The 19,575-nt window shown below is 44.7% G+C and overlaps 1 protein-coding gene across 1 annotated transcript in view; it reads left to right on the forward strand.

Annotated features, from left to right (window-relative positions):
- CFAP221 (cilia and flagella associated protein 221) overlaps nt 1-19,575 on the forward strand; it is a 90,153-nt gene that overhangs the window by 43,255 nt on the left and 27,323 nt on the right. The window contains exons 8-14 of the mRNA XM_032412065.1: nt 5,422-5,581; nt 8,761-8,881; nt 8,966-9,077; nt 9,510-9,618; nt 12,466-12,553; nt 16,691-16,780; nt 17,742-17,840. Coding sequence (XP_032267956.1) covers nt 5,422-5,581; nt 8,761-8,881; nt 8,966-9,077; nt 9,510-9,618; nt 12,466-12,553; nt 16,691-16,780; nt 17,742-17,840 — 779 coding nt within the window. The remainder of the gene's footprint in view (nt 1-5,421; nt 5,582-8,760; nt 8,882-8,965; nt 9,078-9,509; nt 9,619-12,465; nt 12,554-16,690; nt 16,781-17,741; nt 17,841-19,575) is intronic.

Here is a 19,575-nt window from a genome sequence, read left to right on the forward strand (position 1 = left end):
AGGGGGCGGCTCCTGGTGTCCCTGTGAGCCATGGGGGAACGCAGGTGCTGTGTGTGATGCTTCTTGCAGCTCTTGAATTCAGGATAAGCGTTCCGGTGCAGTCTCTCTGGCCTCCCTGAGTGGTCTTTCCGTGCTGGACAGCGCCCAGGAGAGGGGCATGTGATACCCGTGTGCAGGTTACAGGCTTGACGGAAAATGAGCGGCTGGCCTGGCTTGGCCCTCCCCAGCATCCTTCTACTCAGCTTCTACTCAGCTTCCCATCAGCATAGGCAGGGCCCCAGGCTGTTCTGCTCCTGCTCCCAATGTCTGCCGTTTTGGGTATTTGGTGGACCAGGAGGAAAAGGAAGATCCCCGAAGACTCCATTTTACTGATTATTTCTGGCTTCAGTCACCAAGGCTTGCTGGAGGGAGAAGGGAATTAAAGATTAAAATAAGTGCTGGGAGGAGCACCTGGGTGGCTCAGTCCGTTAAGCATCTGACTCTTGGTTTCAGCTCAGGTCCCCATCTCAGGATCCTGAGATCGAGCTCCCTGTTGGCTCTGCACTCAGCAGGAGTCTGCTGGGGCTTCTCTGCCCCTCCCCCCACGCTTGTGTGTGCGCAAGCACTCTCTCCCTCTCAAATAAATACATTCTTTAATAAAATAAGTGCTGGGGGGCGCCTGGGGGGCTCAGTCATTAAGCGTCTGCCTTCAGCTCAGGTCATGATCCCAGAGTCCTGGGATCGAGTCCCATGTTGGGCTCCCTGCTCCGCGGGAAGTCTGCTTCTTTCTCTCCCACTCCCCCTGCTTGTGTTCTCCCTCTCTCTGTCTCTCTCTCTCTGTGCCAAATAAATAAATAAATAAATAAATAAATAAATAAATAAATAAAATCTTTTAAAAAATAAGGTAAAAAAAAAACTAAGTGCTGGCGTAATTAGCAGTCAGTATCTCTGTTGCGGCTGAGCAAGTTGGTCCTTCCCGGGGAAACAGAAATGAGCTGGTAACTGAAAGCCTCAGGGCTCATATTTCACCCCTTTACAGAAAGTCCAAGGCCTAAAAATTTTTTTTTTTTGAGAGAGAGAGAGCACGCATGTGCGCACTCATGAGCCAGGTTGGGGGGGGTTGTTTGGGGGAGGGGGTTGGGGGAGTTGGGGAGGACGGGGATGGAAGGAGAGGCTTAACTGACTGAGCCACCCAGGCCCCCCATGGCCTAAATTTTAAAGTAGACCTAAATTTTAAAGGCAGCCCAGTCCTTGTCTCGTGACTGGTAGAATCGCCTGCGTTTGAGGAAGTCATCCCAGTGGCTTGGCATCATGAGGCAATTGTGTCTTCCTTCTTTAAAACTCAAATGGGTCAGGTACAGTTAACCCTTGACAACACAGGTTTGAACTACGTGAGTCCACTTCTACACAGATTTTTTTTTCAATAAGTACAGCACAACTGTAAATGTATTTTCTCTTCCTTATGATTTTCTTTATATTTTCTTTTCTCTGACTTGCTTTATGGTAAGAATATAGCATATAATACATAGAATGTACATGCAAATATGTGTTAATTGTTTGTTGTTGGTATGACTTCGGATCAATAGTAGGCTATTAGTTGTTAAATTTTGGGGGAAGCAAAAGTTATATATGGGTGTTCAACTTCACAGGGGGTCTGTGCCCCTAACTCTCATGTTGTTTCATAGTCAACTATATAAGTTTTCCCAAGAAATACTTCCTCTTCCTGACATTTTGTTTATTTTTTCAAGACTTATTTTAGAGAGAGAGAGAGTGGGGGGAGGGGCAGAGGGAGAGGGAGAGAATCTCCAGCAGACTCCCCGCCGAGGCAGAGCCCGATGTGGGGCTTGAAGCGGAGCTCAATCCCAGGACCCTGAGATCACAACCCGAGCTGAAATCAAGAGCCGGCTGCTTAACCAACTGAGCCACCCAGGTACCCCCTGAAATTTTATTTTTTTTAACTTTTTTTCTTCAAATAGGCTCCACGCCCAATGTGGGGCTCCAACTTACAACCCCGAGATCAAGAGTCACATACTCCACCAATTGAGCCAGCCAGGAGCCCCTCTTCCTGACATCTTAATGATAATTTAATACACGGTAGATTGTTACTCATATTATTTGGCACAAACATTGGGAAGGACACATTCACAGGACACATGCTCTGTAGTAAGTAAGCATTATCCCAGACCTTGTATACTCTTTTCTCCTTTACACTTCGTCCCATTCTACAGATGAGAAAACTGAGCCTCAGGTAAAGTAACAAGCCAAGTCACAGAGCTCATACAGGGCCCAGCGAGTCAGGGTTTGCATTGTCTGCACACCCTGGGCGGTGGTGGTGGCCTGCGAGTGTCCCAGTGGGTGACATGTGACTCATGGTGGTGAGTCGGATGGGAGGAACACTCTTGAAGCACCCCCTCTGTAATCCAGTGAGTCCAAAACACTGAGTTCATCAGCGGCTTGTTCATGGACAATTTTTAAACTATGCAGCTATTAAATTCCCACCCGAAGCTTAGAGAGATTAAGAAATTTACCCAACATCACACAGCTCATAAAACCCTAAATCCCGGAAGATTAAGACCAATACTTGCTAACACTTCAAGCATGTAGCTTATATGGCTCTGTGATAATTTAGGGAGGATGATCTGTGCTTTCGAGGATTTCGAAGAAAAAGTTATTTTAAAAGTATAACGATATTGTAAGGATGCTGTATGGACATGAAAGAAGAAATGTGTAAAAAATGATCCCCGTCCTGAGCCTAACCACCCTAAAAATAACGTACTTTTATTTTTCCATCTCCTTTTGGTGACTGGCCATATTTATGCATACTTTATATAATTATCATCAAGGCAAAGATCCAGTGGTATTTTCTGGTCATTTCATTAATCATTGTAGCATTTTTCAGTGTTGCTACATTTTCTTCATTATGCCCATTTTATTGATAGACTAGGATTTTCTTAGAAAGCCTTTAGTTTATTTCTCAGTTTTTCTCTCCTCTCTCCCTCTGCCTCACCAGCCTCCCTGCCCTGTGATTTCACATGATCCCGGCTGATGTTAAGGGTGGTGATCCGAAATTGGCCCCAGATGAAATTGGACTGAAGCCATAAAATTGTGGTTTGGGTTTTTTTAAAACGAAGTCGGAATTTGGGGGTGGGGGAGCCTTCTCACTTTTCAAACATGAGACTTGCTCTCCCTTCTCCCACCATTAGCTTTTGCCAAGCATCAGCCGCAGCCAAGTTCCGCTAACAGAGCCGTGCTGCCTGCTATCCCTGCTAATGGGAAAGCAGTGTACCCTGGTTGCCCGGGCTACCCCTCCAGTGTGCTTTAGGTATTAGGTGCGGGCTGGGAGCACTTAAAAATAAATCAGCCAGGTCAAGGCAAACATTAATCCTTGCTCCAGAGCTTGTTATTTTTTTTTAAGTTAATGAGCTGGAGCAGAAGCAATAGAATGTTCGTATTCTAAAGCCCCCAGTGAGCTGCAGGTCAGATGGTGTATTTTCTGACCTAGTGGGTGGTCGAGGTACTGAACTGCATGCAGGACACCTTGGAGTTTCTGTCCCGCAGATCCTAGGTTGGCCAATAGAACCGAGATCTTCTGTTGATTCACTCTCCCCCGCAGTGAGCTCTTGGGTCACTAGTGGGTGTCATTTAAAGATTTGGACTTCTGGGGGCTTCTGGGTGGCTCAGTTGGTTAAGCATCTGCCTTCCGCTTAGGTCCTGATCCCAGGGTCCCGGGATCGAGCCCCACATCTGGCTCTCTGCTCAGTGGGGAGTCTGCTTCTCCCTCTTCCTTCTGCTCCCCCTGCTTGTGCTCTCTGGATTACTGTCTCTCTCTCAAATAAATAAAATCTTTAAAAAAAAAAAAAAAAGATTTGGACTTCAGCTCTCAGGAAGTTGACAAATACTTATTTCTGAAGCACTGCACTAGGGGTCCGGGAAGGTGAACGAGCTTTGGGGCCCGGTGTCAGCTCTAGGGGCTTGCAGTCGAGTGGGAGAGCTCTAAACTCGAGAAGGTAACAGTTCGGGTGGCACGTGGGTACTGCGGGGCTTACAGAACTGTAGGGGGGTGAAGGCTCCTAGGGCTGGAGAGTCAGGAGGAGTTTCATTCACTTGTATTGAGCTGGGAACATCATAATGGGCTTTTGTCAAACTGCATTTGAGTCTAGGGGAAGGCAGATGGCAAGATGGTGATTTCAGAAAGTAGGATTAAAAAAGACGAAAAGAAGATCTGGAGAAAGGGTTTTCCAGGCTGAGGGAATAGCCAGTGCCAAGGCCCTGAGGCAGCAGGAGCCCAATGTGGGAGGGTTGGCACGAGGGCCCCTCTCTGCCTTCAGGTCTCGGCTGCAACATCTCACCAGAGAAGCCTTCTCTTCATCCTCTCTCAAATAGCACATTACGTTTCACTTGCCTCCCCCATACCCTGCTTTATTTTTCTTGTTGGTATTCATGACATGATTTTATATTTTATATTCATTTTTTGTTTGCTTACTTGCTGTCCCCAGCTAGAAAGTAAACTCTGTGAGATCTGGGACTTTGTTCTGTTTATCCCTATTCCTCAGGTGCCTAAAATATTGCCTGGCACAGAGTAAGTACTTAGTGAATACTTGGATGGCCGAGTGAAAGGTTCATGTGGTTGAGCATAGAGAACAAGGGAGACAGAGGTACAAGATTCAGAGGAGGGCATAGGTGGGAAGGAGGATACGCCAAGCATTTATGAGGGAATTGTGTAAGGTCTCTTTAGGGACCGTGCAAAGACAAAATGCACAGGGGCATAAGAAATCATCTAGAAGGCAAACCAAAGAGGCTTCAGTGGAAATCAGAGAGAACATTAGCCCTTCTTGTACCTACTACATTGATCCTTCCTCTTTTTCTCCCTCTCGCCCTCCTTTCCTTTCTCCCTTTTATTTTTCTTTTCACATTTGTTGAGCACTTGACCATGTTCCAAGCTCTGTTGGCCCCAGAGATACAAAAGAGGAACAAAGCATGGTGGGATATTTGACTTCAGAGGGAGCAGTGGTCCATCCCAAAGATTTGGAAGGAGAGATTCAAATGACAACAAAATGTAGGGAACTGAATTATTTGGACAGAAACTCGTATGTGTGTTCCTAGCTTTTCTTGTTGCTCCCAGCATTAACACTGACATCTGGTAATTGGCTTAAAGATTATAGTTCTAGGAGTTCGTGTCTGACTCGCTAACGCTGATGGATGTGTATATATTTATATAACTGAGAGCCAAATAATTATTATAAAGAATTAACGTAGCGGTTGGCAAATAAGGTCAATGTAAACATGCCGAAGTTGATTCACATGGATTTAATGAAAAGACTATATAAAGATAATAGAAATACTTGGGCTTACCAGGGGAAGAATGTGTTTGTGTGTGTGTCAACCTCTTTGATGGGGCTTCGCAGGAAAAAGAACCGTGTTGTCTCATTTCCTTCCCCTCAGGAATAATCCCGGCTAATGGGAAGGTGAACGTGACTGTCAAATTCAAACCATTCCAGTATGGGATTGCGCAGATAAAAATGCAGCTGTGGATCTCACAGTTCAACTCTCAGCCATATGAATGTGTCTTCACCGGAACGTGCCATCCCAACATGGCTTTACCGTATGGCTGCTTTGGAATGTCTTTGTTTCTTCCTAAAACTTTGTAAAAAAGATCCGAGCCTCCGTGTCTTCCATTCTGTCTTTCTTTCTTGTAACAGAATGCCATCCAAACCATACTTAAAATGATGAACTTTCAGAAAATACTCTTTAAAATATAACAATAATGCATAGAATAGCTCTAGGCTTGTAGCAGTATGTTGTTCCTGCCAAGAGGGGAAGAGATGACCAAGAAAAGGTGGATGGAGGGATACTTGCCTTCCCTGATTACTGCTGCTGTGCTGGTTGAGTTTTGACCATATGTATGTATTATATATATGTATATGACATATATGTGTATATATATGACCATATGTATTACGTTCTTTCAAATTTATTTTTTTTAAGATTGATTTATTTGAGAGAGAGAGAGAGAGTGAATGTGCACAAGCGGGAGGGGCAGAGGGAGAGGGAGAGAGAATCTCAAGCAGACTCCACGCTGAGCACAGAGCCCGATGTGGGGCTCCGTCCCACGACCCCGAGATCACGACCTGAGCCAAAATCAAGAGTCAAATGCTTAACCAACTGCGCCACCCAGGCGCCCCCACTCTTTCAAATGTAAGTCATAGGACAGGAACAGCATAACCGTTTTCAAAAGTTCGATATAACATTCTACTTAGTTACAATTAACTGAGTGCCTGCTGTACGCCATGTCCATTGCAAAGCCCCATGGGACACAGTCCGCACTCTGAGGATGCTCACAGCAGAGGAGCCTGAATCAGTCATGGATCACGAGTGACTTCGACGCAAGGCAAAAATGAGAACGTGCCACATGGGAGGTTTTGTTGGGTTTTTCTTTTTTAAGAATCCTCAGCATTCAAGTCCACGTAAAGGTGTGAAATGGGATTAAGTTTTACTTCATAACAAATTTTTTCCGAACTCCTATTTCTATATGAATGTGAGCTTGTATTTTTATATCCCAATGTACCTGGTTGAAATGATAAGTTTTTCCCAATATGCATGAGTCTTATAAAAGCTAAAGGAAAACTTGTCATGGTATCAATCCTAATCTTGGAAAATCCTTACAGATTTTCGAAAATGATAAAGAAATAGCTGGCTATTCCTTTTCTCCCCTCACACATAGATACACATCACATATTAACCTCATTAGGCATATTAAAAGTAGAGCATATCAAAATATGAACTAACTCCATGACTTATTATATATTTATATCATGATCTTCCTAAAAATTCAAAGCAGCCTAAATCAAGTATGGGATGTTAGTGTGGCCTGCTGAACTCAAATCCTGCAGGTAATCATAGGAGAAATAAAATCATCCTGGCAATAAACAAGTAGCAGTGGCTATAAATAAAAGACAGTAGTAATTTTTCTGGTATTTTCTGGCCAAGAAAATGCGATTTGCCATGTCACATCATATGCGTGATGTACAAATGACTTTCTTAAAGACATCACTTGAGTGGGATTTTTGCTTCCCACAGACACGTTCTTAAATACGCAAGAGCGTTGTATGGAAGAAGCACCATGCAAATGCAGACATCCGCTCTTTCTAAACTATTATGTTTGGATCACCCAGCCGGAGTTTAATATCTTATTTAGTGCACTCTTGATGTTTTCAAGGACTCCCATCTCAAGACCTGCCTGTCTCCCCAGACTGCAGACTAGTACTAGAACATATGAGTTCCACCGTGAAGGAAAAAAATTATCCTGGCCACGGTGTTCTCTGAAAGTGTCACAGGTAGCTTTTTGTTGTTATTTCAGAATACGGTGCTCTACTGACTGAGCCAGCCAGTATTCTACCAGAATACGGTGGAACTTGCTGAAGTTCCACGAGTAACTCCTTATTAAAATGTATCACTTCCTTAGACCCCTTCATTTCTGTTGTCAGCATTAGATCCCTTAAGGAGACTGTTTTGTTTTTTTTTAACACCTTCAAAAATTTTTTGTTGTTCCCCAATATTTATAGCAGAGGTGATGTCAGAGTTCTGATGATATGTGGGTGCTGGACCACCTCTAGCTTCGTAACCCAGTGCCTCCGCCCTGCACGCTACAGTCTGTCAGTCAGTGGGTATCTCACCAAAGGACACGTGCTCTCAGGTCGTTGACCTTTCAGGAGACTCTTCCATAGACGATGTTAAGTTTGAGATTGCTGGCATGTCCCCTGTGTTCTGCAGTGGGATCCGTTCAGTAGGTGTTCAACAAATGGTTTGTGACCATCAGAATGAATGAATGTTAGTGTATTCATATTTCTGCAATATCATGGACATACATAATCCTGCAAAACTAGTGTCCACATATTCTCACTTAAAGAAATGCTTCATAGCATTGAACATGACGTAGTTCTACTACATCCCATAATAAACGACTCCAGGAGCTTCTGTAGGCAGAGTAGTAGCCCTGTCTGTGTGTCCATAAATGTCCAAAAACAGTTTTCAGTTGCAGAAAAGATCTCAAACATTAGTCTGAGTCACTTGGGCATAATCATTCTTTTACTAGGAACATACATCAGTGGAGGAATTTTTTTAAATGTAGTAGATTTAGCTATTGAAAACCAACAGCTGAGAAATGAATCACACTAGACCAGGAGAGCATTTTTCAGCATGTCATATGGTCCACTTGTTATGTTCTTTGAGAAGGTAAGGAAGAGCCACCATTGGTAGACGATTTTGGCATATATGATTATAGTCTGGTATACTAACATTACATTTATTTTAGTAGACCACTGTTTTAGCACACAGATTTATTTTCAGTATAGTTATAGTCATTAAATGGACCGAAAGTCATGATATTATCAGAAGGAACATAAAAATAGGAAACTTGTGGGACACCTGGCTGGCTTAGTCAGTAGAGCACATGACTCTTGATCTCAAGGTTGTAAGTTCGAGCCCCATCTTGGGTGTAGAGATTACTTAAAAAGTCTTTAAAAAATAGGAACCTTGGGGCACCTGGGTGGCTCAGTTAAACCTCTGCCTTCGGCTCAAGTCATGATCCCGGCGTCCTGGGATCAAGCCTCGTGTCAGACTCCGTGCTCCACGGGGAGCCTGCTTCTCCCGCTCCCTCTGCCTCTCCTGCTCCCCCGCTTGTGCTCTCTCTCTCTGTCAAATAAATAAATAAAATCTTAAAAAAAAGTAGGAACCTTGAGTTGTTGGATTATATAGTAATTTAATATCTGTTTTAAACTATAGATTAGAAGAATTTGAAAGATTAAATGCTCTTTCTAAGAAAGTAGACGTTCCTCCAGGAAAGGCAATGACACACATACTTTTCCCGCGACCGCCACCAAAACGAGAGCCTCCGAAGATTAAGGTAACCTGGACGTTATGCTCAACGTGATAGAAGGAATGATAGAGAAGCAAAATAATGAATTTTCCCTCCTGATTTTGCTCTCAGGAAATTGAATATCAGAACTTGAGATTTCCAGTAGATTTATCGAATCCATTTGCTGTGGCAACTGTTTTAAACCAAGAACCAGGAAAATTGAAGATTAAAGAATTAAGAGAAGGTAACTAGTTGATCCATTGTAAATCAGCCGCTGGCCGAATAGTGAAGAATTATTGCTTGTCACATTTACTATTTATGAACAACAACAGCAAAACTCAGTTAGATGGCTGTTATGTTTTACCATTAGAAATGTGGTTTTCTCCGGGCACTTGGGTGGCTCAGTCATTAAGCGTCTGCCTTCGGCTCAGGTCATGATCCCAGGGTCCTGGGATCAAGCCCCGCATTGGGGTCCCTGCTCAGTGGGAAGCCTGCTTCTCCCTCTCCCACTCCCCTGGCTTGTGTTCCCTCTCTCACTGTGTCTCTCTCTGTCAAATAAATAGATAAATAAATAAATAAATAAAATCTTAAAAAAAAAAAAAAGAAATGTGGTTTTCTCTCGGCAAATGCTTCTGATTTGATTACTGGCATAATCATTGTTTGCTCTTGCCCTCAGTTTTGGACCAAGGCAATGAGATTTCAAAAACAAGACAGATGAAGGAAGCACTCTTTGAACAGAAAGTCAGACAGGACACTTACGAAGAGATCGAAAATCACCTTAAGTGGTAAATATTGAACAATTATTTATATCAAGGGACAGTACAGTGTTTGTAGTAATGGCTTTTTATACAATGAGACACGATGAAATATAATCGCTTTTTGTGCCCTTTGGAAAGTTTGACTAATCCCTCTTCTCCCCTGGACCTTAGAAGTTTCCACTCGGCATAAATCACTGTGACCAAACCATGCTCTTTCCTAAGTGTGACCAGACAGTGGCAGAACTGGAGTGAACTGTGGGAGACGTCAGGACACTGCTCCCTGCTGGCCACTGCTGTCAGCACCCCGTCTCTCCCTAGGGGCCCTGAATCTCAACACCCTCCCCCCGCCCCCCCCCCACTCAGCCCCTGTGCCCCCGGCTGTCTGCCCCAGGCGCCTCTCGGGAGCCCAGCAGTGCAGGCTGGGGTGGGAGAGGCTCCGGGTGGAGGTTCCAGAACTCAGCTGTGAGACCTCTGTCTTGTGCTCCTGCAGTCAAAAGGCAGCCCTGTCCCCGGGTTTTTACCGGATCATACCAGAAGTATCCGTGTGCACAGACTCCACTAAAGTAAACTTTAGAAACTCTTGAACCGAGCTAAAAAAGAGACTCTTAGAAAGAGTCTTGGGGAGGCTCCTTGCCCATGCCCCACGCCACACTTCCCGGACAGAGAGAACGAGCGCCGACCTCCGGGCCTTCACAGATGTCCCCCAGCCCGCCACCCTGCTTGCCCAGGGCAGTGTCCTTCATGTCTCACAGAAAAAACCTCTCTTTCCACAGCAGCCTCTGTTCCTGGTCTGGCCCTGGTTAGATGGGAAGTGACTCCCAAGTCACTGCAGATCATTTTCTTAAAATACTCTTTTCCCTATTGTAAAAAATGGCCACACTGTCATTGTAGAAAACCCGAAAAAAAATATATTGTTTAAGTGGAGAGAAGGGAAAAAAATCCGCTATAATGCAATGACCACTGCCAACACTGGGGTATTTCCTTCCTTCTGTGCTTTGTAGCACGCCTGAAATCACAACCTCAATTCAGTTTTGAAGATTCTGTCGTTCACTGAATATTTTCTCCCGCCTTTTTTTGTTGAAAGATTTTTTTTTTTAAGATTTTTTATTTATTTATCTGAGAGAGAGAATGGGAGACAGAGAGCATGAGAGGGGGAGGATCAGAGGGAGAAGCAGACTCCCCGCTGAGCAGGGAGTCCGATGCGGGACTCGATCCCGGGACTCCAGGATCATGACCTGAGCCAAAGGCAGTTGCTTAACCAACTGAGCCACCCAGGCGCCCCTGTCGAAAGATTTTTAAACCTGCCAGCAACACCCATATACACTTGACATCGATTCACTAGTTGTTGACATTATGCCACATAAACTTCCCCTGTCTACACACACACACACACACACACACACACAAAGGCACACTTCACACACACCTGCTTTTGAAGCATTTGAAAGTAAGTTGCAGGCATCACGAAGCTTCGCTCTTAGAGACCTTAGCATGCAGCTCCTAAGGACATTCTCCAACATTAGCATCATCACTTCCAAGAAATCTAGCACTGACACCATACTATTAGAATCACTAGCCTATCTGCAGATTTACCAGGTTGTCTCAATAATGTCCTTTCTATCCGGGCTTTTTGTTGGTTTGTTTTCAGAGAAGAAGAATCCAGCATCCAAACAAAGGTCAGACCATTTGTATTTAGCTTCCAGGTCTCTCCAGGCTCCTTCAGTCAAACAGTTCTCCAGACACCCTCTCCCCTTTTAAAATCATAGCTACTATTTATTTTGAACACGTGCCAGGCTCCATGATCGATATATTACATACCAGAGTTTTCAAAACTGTGCTAAAGCTCACAAAGCACAAAATTCACCATGTTAACCATTTTAAAGTGGACAATGCAGAAGTTTTTAGTGTATTCACAGGGTGGTGCAACCGTCACCACCACGTGACTCCAAAACATTTGCATCACTCCAGAAGGAAACCCCATACCCATTTAGCAGTCACTCCCCATTCCCTGTTCCTTCCCAGCCCTGGGCGACTACCAATCTACTTTATATCTCTATAGATTTGCTGATGCTGAACATTTAAAATAAATGGAATCATACATACGTATGTGGCCTTTTGTAACTGGCTTCTTTCATTTAACACGGGTTGAACGTTCATCTGCATCATAGCATCGATCAAGACTTCATTCCTTTTTATGGCTGCATAAGATTCCATTGTACAGACCTACTACATTTTATTTACCCATTTATCAGTTGACAGACATTTGGGTGGTGTTCACTTTTTGGCCATTGTGAAGAAGGCTGCTGTGAACATTTATATGCGAGCTTCTGTGTGCACACATCTTTTCAGTTCTCTTGGGTACATACCTAGGAGGGGAATTGCTGGGTCATATGGTAACTCTATGTTTAACTTTTTGAGAAACGGCCAGACTGTTTTCCACAGCGGCTGCACCATTTTATGCTCCCATCAGCAATGTACAAGGGTTCCAGTTGGTCCACATCCGTGGCAATGCCTGTTATTTTCCTTCCTTCTTATCATCATCATCATCATCATCATCATCCTAGTGGGTGTAATGTAGTACATCGGTCATTGTGGTTTTGATTCGCATTTCCCTAATGACTACTGATGTTGAGCATCCAGATTTTCTTTTACTCATAAATATTCAGCCTGCGTGGCTAGGAGAGAAGCTTCATTTTGTAGAACACAGTCTTCATCTCAGTTATGTTGCTGTAGTCTCTACAGCTTCTCTCCCCCGTGGCCCTCCTCCAGTGTCTCTGCACCTCCCTTCAGTTGTGGAGAATCTAAGCCACTCCATCCCCCAACGGGCCATGGTATTCCAATGCGTTCTGGAAGCTGTTTTTTTTTTCTCCCCAGGCAGGTGCACCTTGGTAGAGATCATATGTCTTTTAAATTTAGAAAAGACCTTACTGAAGAGCGGCAAAGAGAAGACGCCAAATATAAGGTCAGAATCAATGCTAATTCGATGATGTTGATTGCACTAAATAGTTTGAATTCCTGCTATATGCAAGATGCCACATCAGAAGAAAGAACACAAAGTTATGTTGGGAGGGGAGGAGCTGATGACAAGTTAATTGCTAACCGTAAATCAAGGCTAGCTGTAGATGTCACAAGAAACCTCTACTAAATATTGTGGGGAATCAAAGGCCAGAGAGGAGAGAGAGCTCATCTGATTGGAAAGCCTTTTGGAAAACATGGTATGATTTTGGGAAAGGTAGTAAAGAGGACAAAGGCATTCAATTCAGAGGGAGGGGAATGCCTCAAATTCAGGCTGGAGTTCTGGGCGTGAGGTACACCTGTCCCATGATCTGCGGAGCATGAGAGTAAGAGGAACCCAAAGACAGAGACCAGGAGCGATGCCAGAGCCAGAGAAAAGTTCCAAGTCAGAGACGCTCAAGGGTTTGAGCAGAGGGGGACAAACTGGTTGAGGGGAGGTGGCCACAGCTGGGTTGCCAAGGCAGCACCTGTGGATTCAGGGAGGAGTAGAGACGGGAGTGGTGGGACTGTGCCACACCCCTGGGCTCACCATGGCATGTGAGACCTTGTTCCCTGAGGGCAGGTGCAGGGGACACTGGGGACAGGCCCATAGTCACTGAAGCGCAGGACACACGTCAGCCAGAGGAGCTCGGCTTGGGCTTCCTGTCTCAGGGGCTCGGACTTGGTTGGTAGGACTTGCAGAATCATCTCGTGTCATATTAGTCTGCTTGGGCTGCTATAACAAAGTACCAGACTGGGTGGTGTAAGCAACAGAAATGTATTTTCTCACCGTTCTGGCAGCCCAAGATCAAGGTGCATGATCTTCTAAGGGACATGAGGGAATGATCTCTCTTCTTGACTTTTAGACCATCTTTTCCCTGTGTCTTTACCTTCTTTTTTCTCTGTCCAAACTACCTCTTATAAAAGACACCAGTCACATTGGACTAGAGCCCACCTCATTTTAATTTGATTACATCTTCAAAAACTGTATCTTCAAACACAGTCACATTCTGAGCTAACTAGGGGTTAAGATTTCAACATATGAATTTTGGAGGGACATGATTCAACCATAACACATATATTTAAGCTTAGGAGCATGAGCTTCCCATGCTCAGTGGCAGCATTGGGTAGGAGGGATTGGGGAAAAACATGTATCTTGTCAGATATAAATATATTTCTCATATAGAATACATTTTTCTTCCTAGATCTTCTTTCTGATTGGAGCCCAATCAGATATGTGAATAAATTTATCTTGCCTTTCTTTATTTTTTATAAGAGAGACAAAAGAATTAGTAAGCCTTGGCACTTAGGGAAGGCACGTATTAGATGGGCATTGAAATTTAGTTTGATTGTAGTTCTGTTTCTCTGCATTGGATTTTAAAAACAAAATATTGAGTTTTCTGTCCACCCCACAATGGGATGATATTTTCTAACTATTCTAAAGATGAAGGTGACACAGACATGGCACGACCAGGTAGGTCAGTGTGACAGCGAAGTCTGGAATTGCCAGCATTTGGACGCCAGGCAAACCCAACTGTGTATTTGTTTTGCAAGTGTGTTTAACGAGTGCTCTTTGTAAGACTCTGTGCTAGTGAATGAGCCACCGTCCCTGCCCTCAAGAAGGGCACAGTCCAGACGGGGCACAGAAACATTAAGAGAGGATTTAAAATGTGCCAAGTGCAGTGACTGAGGGGAAAGAAAGAGGGAGGATAAAATGGCTCCTAGGGGTCCAGCTGGGGTGTGCGCTGGAGATTTTATTTATTTTTTTTTTTAAGAGTTTGTTTATTTATCTGACAGAGAGAGAGAAAGAGCACAAGCAGGGGGAACGGCAGGCAGAGGGAGAAGCAGACTCCCTGCTGAGCAGGGAGCCCGATGTGGGGCTCGATCCCAGGACCAGGGGATCATGACCTGAGCCAAAGGCAGACGCTTAATGACTGACCCACCCGGGCGCCCCCATGCTGGTGATTTTAAATGAGATCCCAAATACCAAAGAAGGGGGAAGATGAAAAGTTCAACTTGGGACATGTTACATCTGGGGGGGCTGGAGGGCATCCAGGTGGCGGCTGCAGGAACAAGTGTACCTCAGCAGAGAGGTAGAGAGTAGAGCACAGAACAGCGCCGTGACCTGGGGAAAGTAAAAGGCATGAGAAGCCGGTAGCTCAAGGTGGGAAAGCCAGAGAACCTCATGATCTGAGGGGAGAGCAGCAGATAGCGAAGGAGACAGAAGGGAAATGGTCAGGGAGGTCAGGAGAACTGGACTACACTAAAAAAGCAGATGGGGAGGGATCCAGGTTGGCTGGGCCTGAGAAGTACAGGGTGTGTTTGGCCACTTGGAAGCCCTTGTTTGCCTTAGCGATAGCAATCCCAGGAGAGAGGTGGAGGTAAAAAGCCAAATGGCCAATGGCTCGAGGAATGCAGGGAAGTGAGTAGCTGGTTTCCTGAGAAGTTGAGATGACCAGAGGGTAAGAGTCAGAGCATGGACCATTAGAAGAGGATGAGGTGTCAAGGAGGGGGTTTCTAAGTTGGAAAACTCGAGAGCACTTGTGCTCTCAAGGCAAAGGGCAGTCGCAAAGGAAAGGGCTGAAGAAGTTTGGGAAGACACCATGGTCGGAAGGGAAGATTGACCCTGAATAGGAGGAAGGACCATGGTGTTGTCAGGCTCACATTGCAGAGAGGGGGCCGTTGAAGGCTGCAGGTGGCCTTGTCCTTCCAGGTGTCCCTGGAGGCCAGGCCAGCTGCAGAGAGAGCCATGAGCAGGGACTAGAGAGAGGACTGCAGAGAGGAGCAAGCAGTCACAAGGGTACCCAAGGGCAGCAGAAACGGAGTGGTCACGTCCTTAACATCACTCACTGGGCCCCTGAGCCCCAGTACAGGTGGACCACAAGTGTTGCAGAGACCCTATTCTGTGTGTCTGCGAGATCTCATCAGGCAGCTGAATCCTGGCAGGTGACCCAGTGGCAAGGAACACCCGGAGGCCCAGGCCATGTGGCAGAAAGCTGAGAAAAAAGAGCTGGGGAGGGGGGAGCGGAAGAGGGAGTGGGAGTTATAGCAGGATGATGGGAGATGGTCGTTGATAGTAAATTCCCAAACATTCATCATAAATAGAGTATTGATAAATATATAAGACCTCGCCCTCCTCTCTCTTCCAGCTAACAACCTATTTGCCAATCCCTTCTTTAAGGTGCTTTATTTCATTTTATTTTATTTTTAGTGGTGGAGGTCTGGGTCTCTCCCCACAAAATCTGTCTTTTGAGCTAAGGTCCACAGTCTCAGACTCAGCTCCCTGATATGTGCAAATCAGAGCTAGACAGCTCGCCACCTGGTGACAATCGTACAACTCTCTTGTTTCTCTTGTTAATGTGGTGATTCGAATAGATTGCTTCCAGTGAAGTCTTTAAAAATGATTGCAAACAGCGTACATACAAGCCAAGCTAGATTTGGAAGTAATTTAACAAGTAATAAAAACCACAGATAGGTAAAAACTAACAAGCTTTTGCAGTGGACACAGCTCCTTTTTCCATGGAGTCAGGTGTATGCAGACACCAATCAAGCCCAGCCAGCCAGCCTTCCGGGGGGAGTGTCCCATGGCTCCTGGGGAATAGGACAGACAGCTCCAGGGCCCCGGGGATGGGGAGCAGCCTGGAGGAGGACACTTACTCCAGGGAAGGGGCAGATCCCAATTCACCTGCACCACCCAGGAGAGGGGAGGAATTATGCACCTTTGTTAAACCCCATACTGGGATAATCAGCTCCAAGGAGCTTGAAACTTTAAGTTTCTTTCTAAACGAAATCTCTGCACTCCCATGGTTACACAGTTTCTTAAAATCCTTCCTGTGAGTTTTAAATGCTTTGAAAATGATTTCCCAGAGCCATGTCCCCTGGTGATGAAAATAAAGTTCTGGGTCTGCTCCGCTGTTACAACCCCCTATGTTTGAACAGTGAGTGTAATTATAATGGTCACTTTAACCCTCTGTCACCCACTCCCAACCAAACCTCACGTCTCGGTGTTACTGATCCTTTGATGGGTTTCTGTCAGTTTTAAAGAGATATACAGTTATGTGTATTTGTATTCAATTTTAATATTTTTGGTGATTAAAAAACCCAGCTAGATAGAGGAGATCCTGTTTTGGATGAGGAATTTCAGCGCATCAAGACAGAAGTCAACCAGAAACGGGTTGTTCACAATCTAGAAGAAGTAGGTAACTTTCCTTTATTTGGGAGCTAATTATCAGCAGCCCTTTATATTTTTATTTTTAAAACACTAAACAATTTTATAGAAATGTTTTTTCTATAGATATGTTTTTCTAGAGATATTTACTAAGTTTTAATTTACATTTACATTTTAATTTATATTTTTGGAGTGTTTTTTTCACTATATATTTGCAAGTGAAACATCAAAAATCATAATTAATGTTTCCCTTGAAATCAACAGCATTAAATTCTTTGGCTCCTGGAAACCCCTCTACTTTCTCCTTCCTAGTCTCCTTTTTTTGTTTCCCTTTGCTCTCCAAGCCTCTGTCTGCAGAGGGTCCTGGGCCTCTGTTCCTTGCCCCCTGCCCTTGGTGGGAAGGATACACGACAGGAGGCCAGAAGCCAGAGTCCTGGTCCCAGCTCTCTCACAAATTTGGGACCTGGGAAAAGCCCTCTTAGCCTCTGTGCCTCAGTCTCCTCAAACATAAAATGGGGACAGTGGCCCCCTCACCTGAGCGTCCTCTGTCATGTGATAGTGTCTAAAACCCCAATTTTTAATCGTGACAATGAGAAAATTTGAGAGAGTGAGAGAGAGCACAAGAATGGGGAGAGGGGCAGAGGGAGAAGCAGATTCCTCGCTGAGCGGGGAGCCTGATGTGAGGCTCGATCCCAGGACCCTGGGATCATGACCTGAGCTGAAGGCAGATGCTTAACCGACTGAGCCACCCAGGCGCCCCTACACTGTCAATTTCTTAAAACCCAAATCTCAAATCCCACTTTTAGCCCCCAACCCAAGAAGTATTCCCTATACTGCTATGTACTCTAAAAGTGTGGAATAAACGCTCGTTCCATGGCAGAACAAATCATCACTTGATTTAGGATCAAACTCAAAAACATTTTTATTAAATGCTCCTACCTGGAGTTAAAATTTAAATCTAAGATGTGCCTATGTTCTATTTTCACAGAAAATCAAGGAATTCCATCCTAATTTTGATCCACTCATTAATAATACCTGGGTCAACAGGTTCAGGGCACAAAAGCGCTTTCAACAAGCCGCTCGCAAGGTAAGTCCCAGCACCAAAACAAATTTTAATTCGTTTAGTCCTCAGCACAAGAAAATCGAACAATGAGGTTCTTTTTATAAACAGTTTTATTGAGATATAATTCATTTACCATAAAATTCACTATTGTAAAGTATACAGTTTGGTGGTTTTTAATGTATTTACAGAGTTCTGCAGCCATCACCACGATCTAACTTTAGAACATTTAAAAAAATTTTATTGAAGTGTAGTTAGCATACAATGTTATAGGAGTTTCAGGTGTAAGACATAGCGATTCCATGATTAATTTTAGAACATTTTTTATCACTGCAAAGAGAAACCTGGTTCCCATTAACGGCCTCTCTCCATACCCCAGTCCCTGGCAACCACTGATTGGCTTTCTGTCTCTATGGATTCACCCTTTCTGGACATTTCATAAACATGGTATCATAGGGCACACGGCCTTTTGTAACTGGCTCTTTCACTCTTTCGCTCAGCTAGCTTTCAAGGTTCATCCATGTACTGTACCAGTACTTCATTTCCTTTTATGGATGGATACTATCCCATCATCCCATTGTGTAGATATGCCATATTGTATCTATTCATCAGCTGAAACATTTGTGTTGTTCTCGCTTTTCGGCCATTATGAATAATAATGTTATGAACATTCGTGTACACGTTTGTGGACATGTGTTTTCAATTCTCTTGGGTATATACCTAAGACTAGAATTGCTGGGTCCTGTGGTAACTCTAGAACAATTGGATTTTGATCAGTTACTTCTAGAGAGAACAATTGAGAATTCCTGTGGGATCTTATCTCATCCAGGCATATGGCTTTCCGTTCAAGACGTGTCATCTCACTCCTGTGGCTTTTTCACCCTCATGTTGGCTTTCCACCCAGCTCCTTAGAGCCTCCAATGGCTTCCTATGATCAGGATAAAAAATAAAGGGTGTCAAGTGACTCCCTGTTCTAGCGGCCGCCATACCTCTCTAGCTTAGTGCCCCCACTCCCCAGTTCCATCTTCTGTATTGTCCCAGTCCTCATCTCCCAAACACACCAACCCATTCCCTACTACAAACCTCCTCACCCTTCAACTGAGAAGACATTCCATTTCCCCTCCATCTGTGCATACTTGTCCTTTGGGCCAACGTAAGCCTATTTTTTCTTCAAGAACTAGACCAAGCATTAGCACTGAGCCATCTCCGTGGGGCCTCTTGCATCTTATGCTGCCTGTAGGTCTCTTGTCCCAGCCACTGGAGTGTGGCCGCCTCACGGAGGAGAGCCGTACCTCAAGCAGGGCAGAGCAGTGGCTGAGACCTGGACTCTGGAGCCAGGCTGCCTGCCCCTAATTCTTTTTCTTTTTTTTTTAAATGGGTGTGTGAGCAGTGGGGAGGAACAGAGGGAGAGAAAGAAGCAGACTCCCCGCTGAGCAGGGAGCCCGATGCGGGGCTTGATCCCAGGACCCTGGGATCATGATCCAAGCCCAAGGCAGACGTTTCACCGACTGAGCCACCCAGGCAACCCTGCCCCTAAGTCTTGATGCCACTTATGAGCTTTCTGATCTTGGACAAGTTATATACCCTCTGTTAGTTTCCTCCTCCGTAACTGAGGATCACAGTAAGACCTGTCCCGGAGTTGTTGTGAAGATTAACTGGGCGAATATGTATAAGGGACTCGAGAAGTTTATGTTACAGGTTATCCATCGAGCAGTGTTTTCAGTCTGGACAGGGGACAGTCCAGGGGGAGAGAGGCAGAACT

Source organism: Phoca vitulina, unplaced genomic scaffold (genome assembly GCF_004348235.1).
Source record: "Phoca vitulina isolate PV1807 unplaced genomic scaffold, GSC_HSeal_1.0 scaffold1, whole genome shotgun sequence".
Taxonomy (NCBI): domain Eukaryota; kingdom Metazoa; phylum Chordata; class Mammalia; order Carnivora; family Phocidae; genus Phoca; species Phoca vitulina.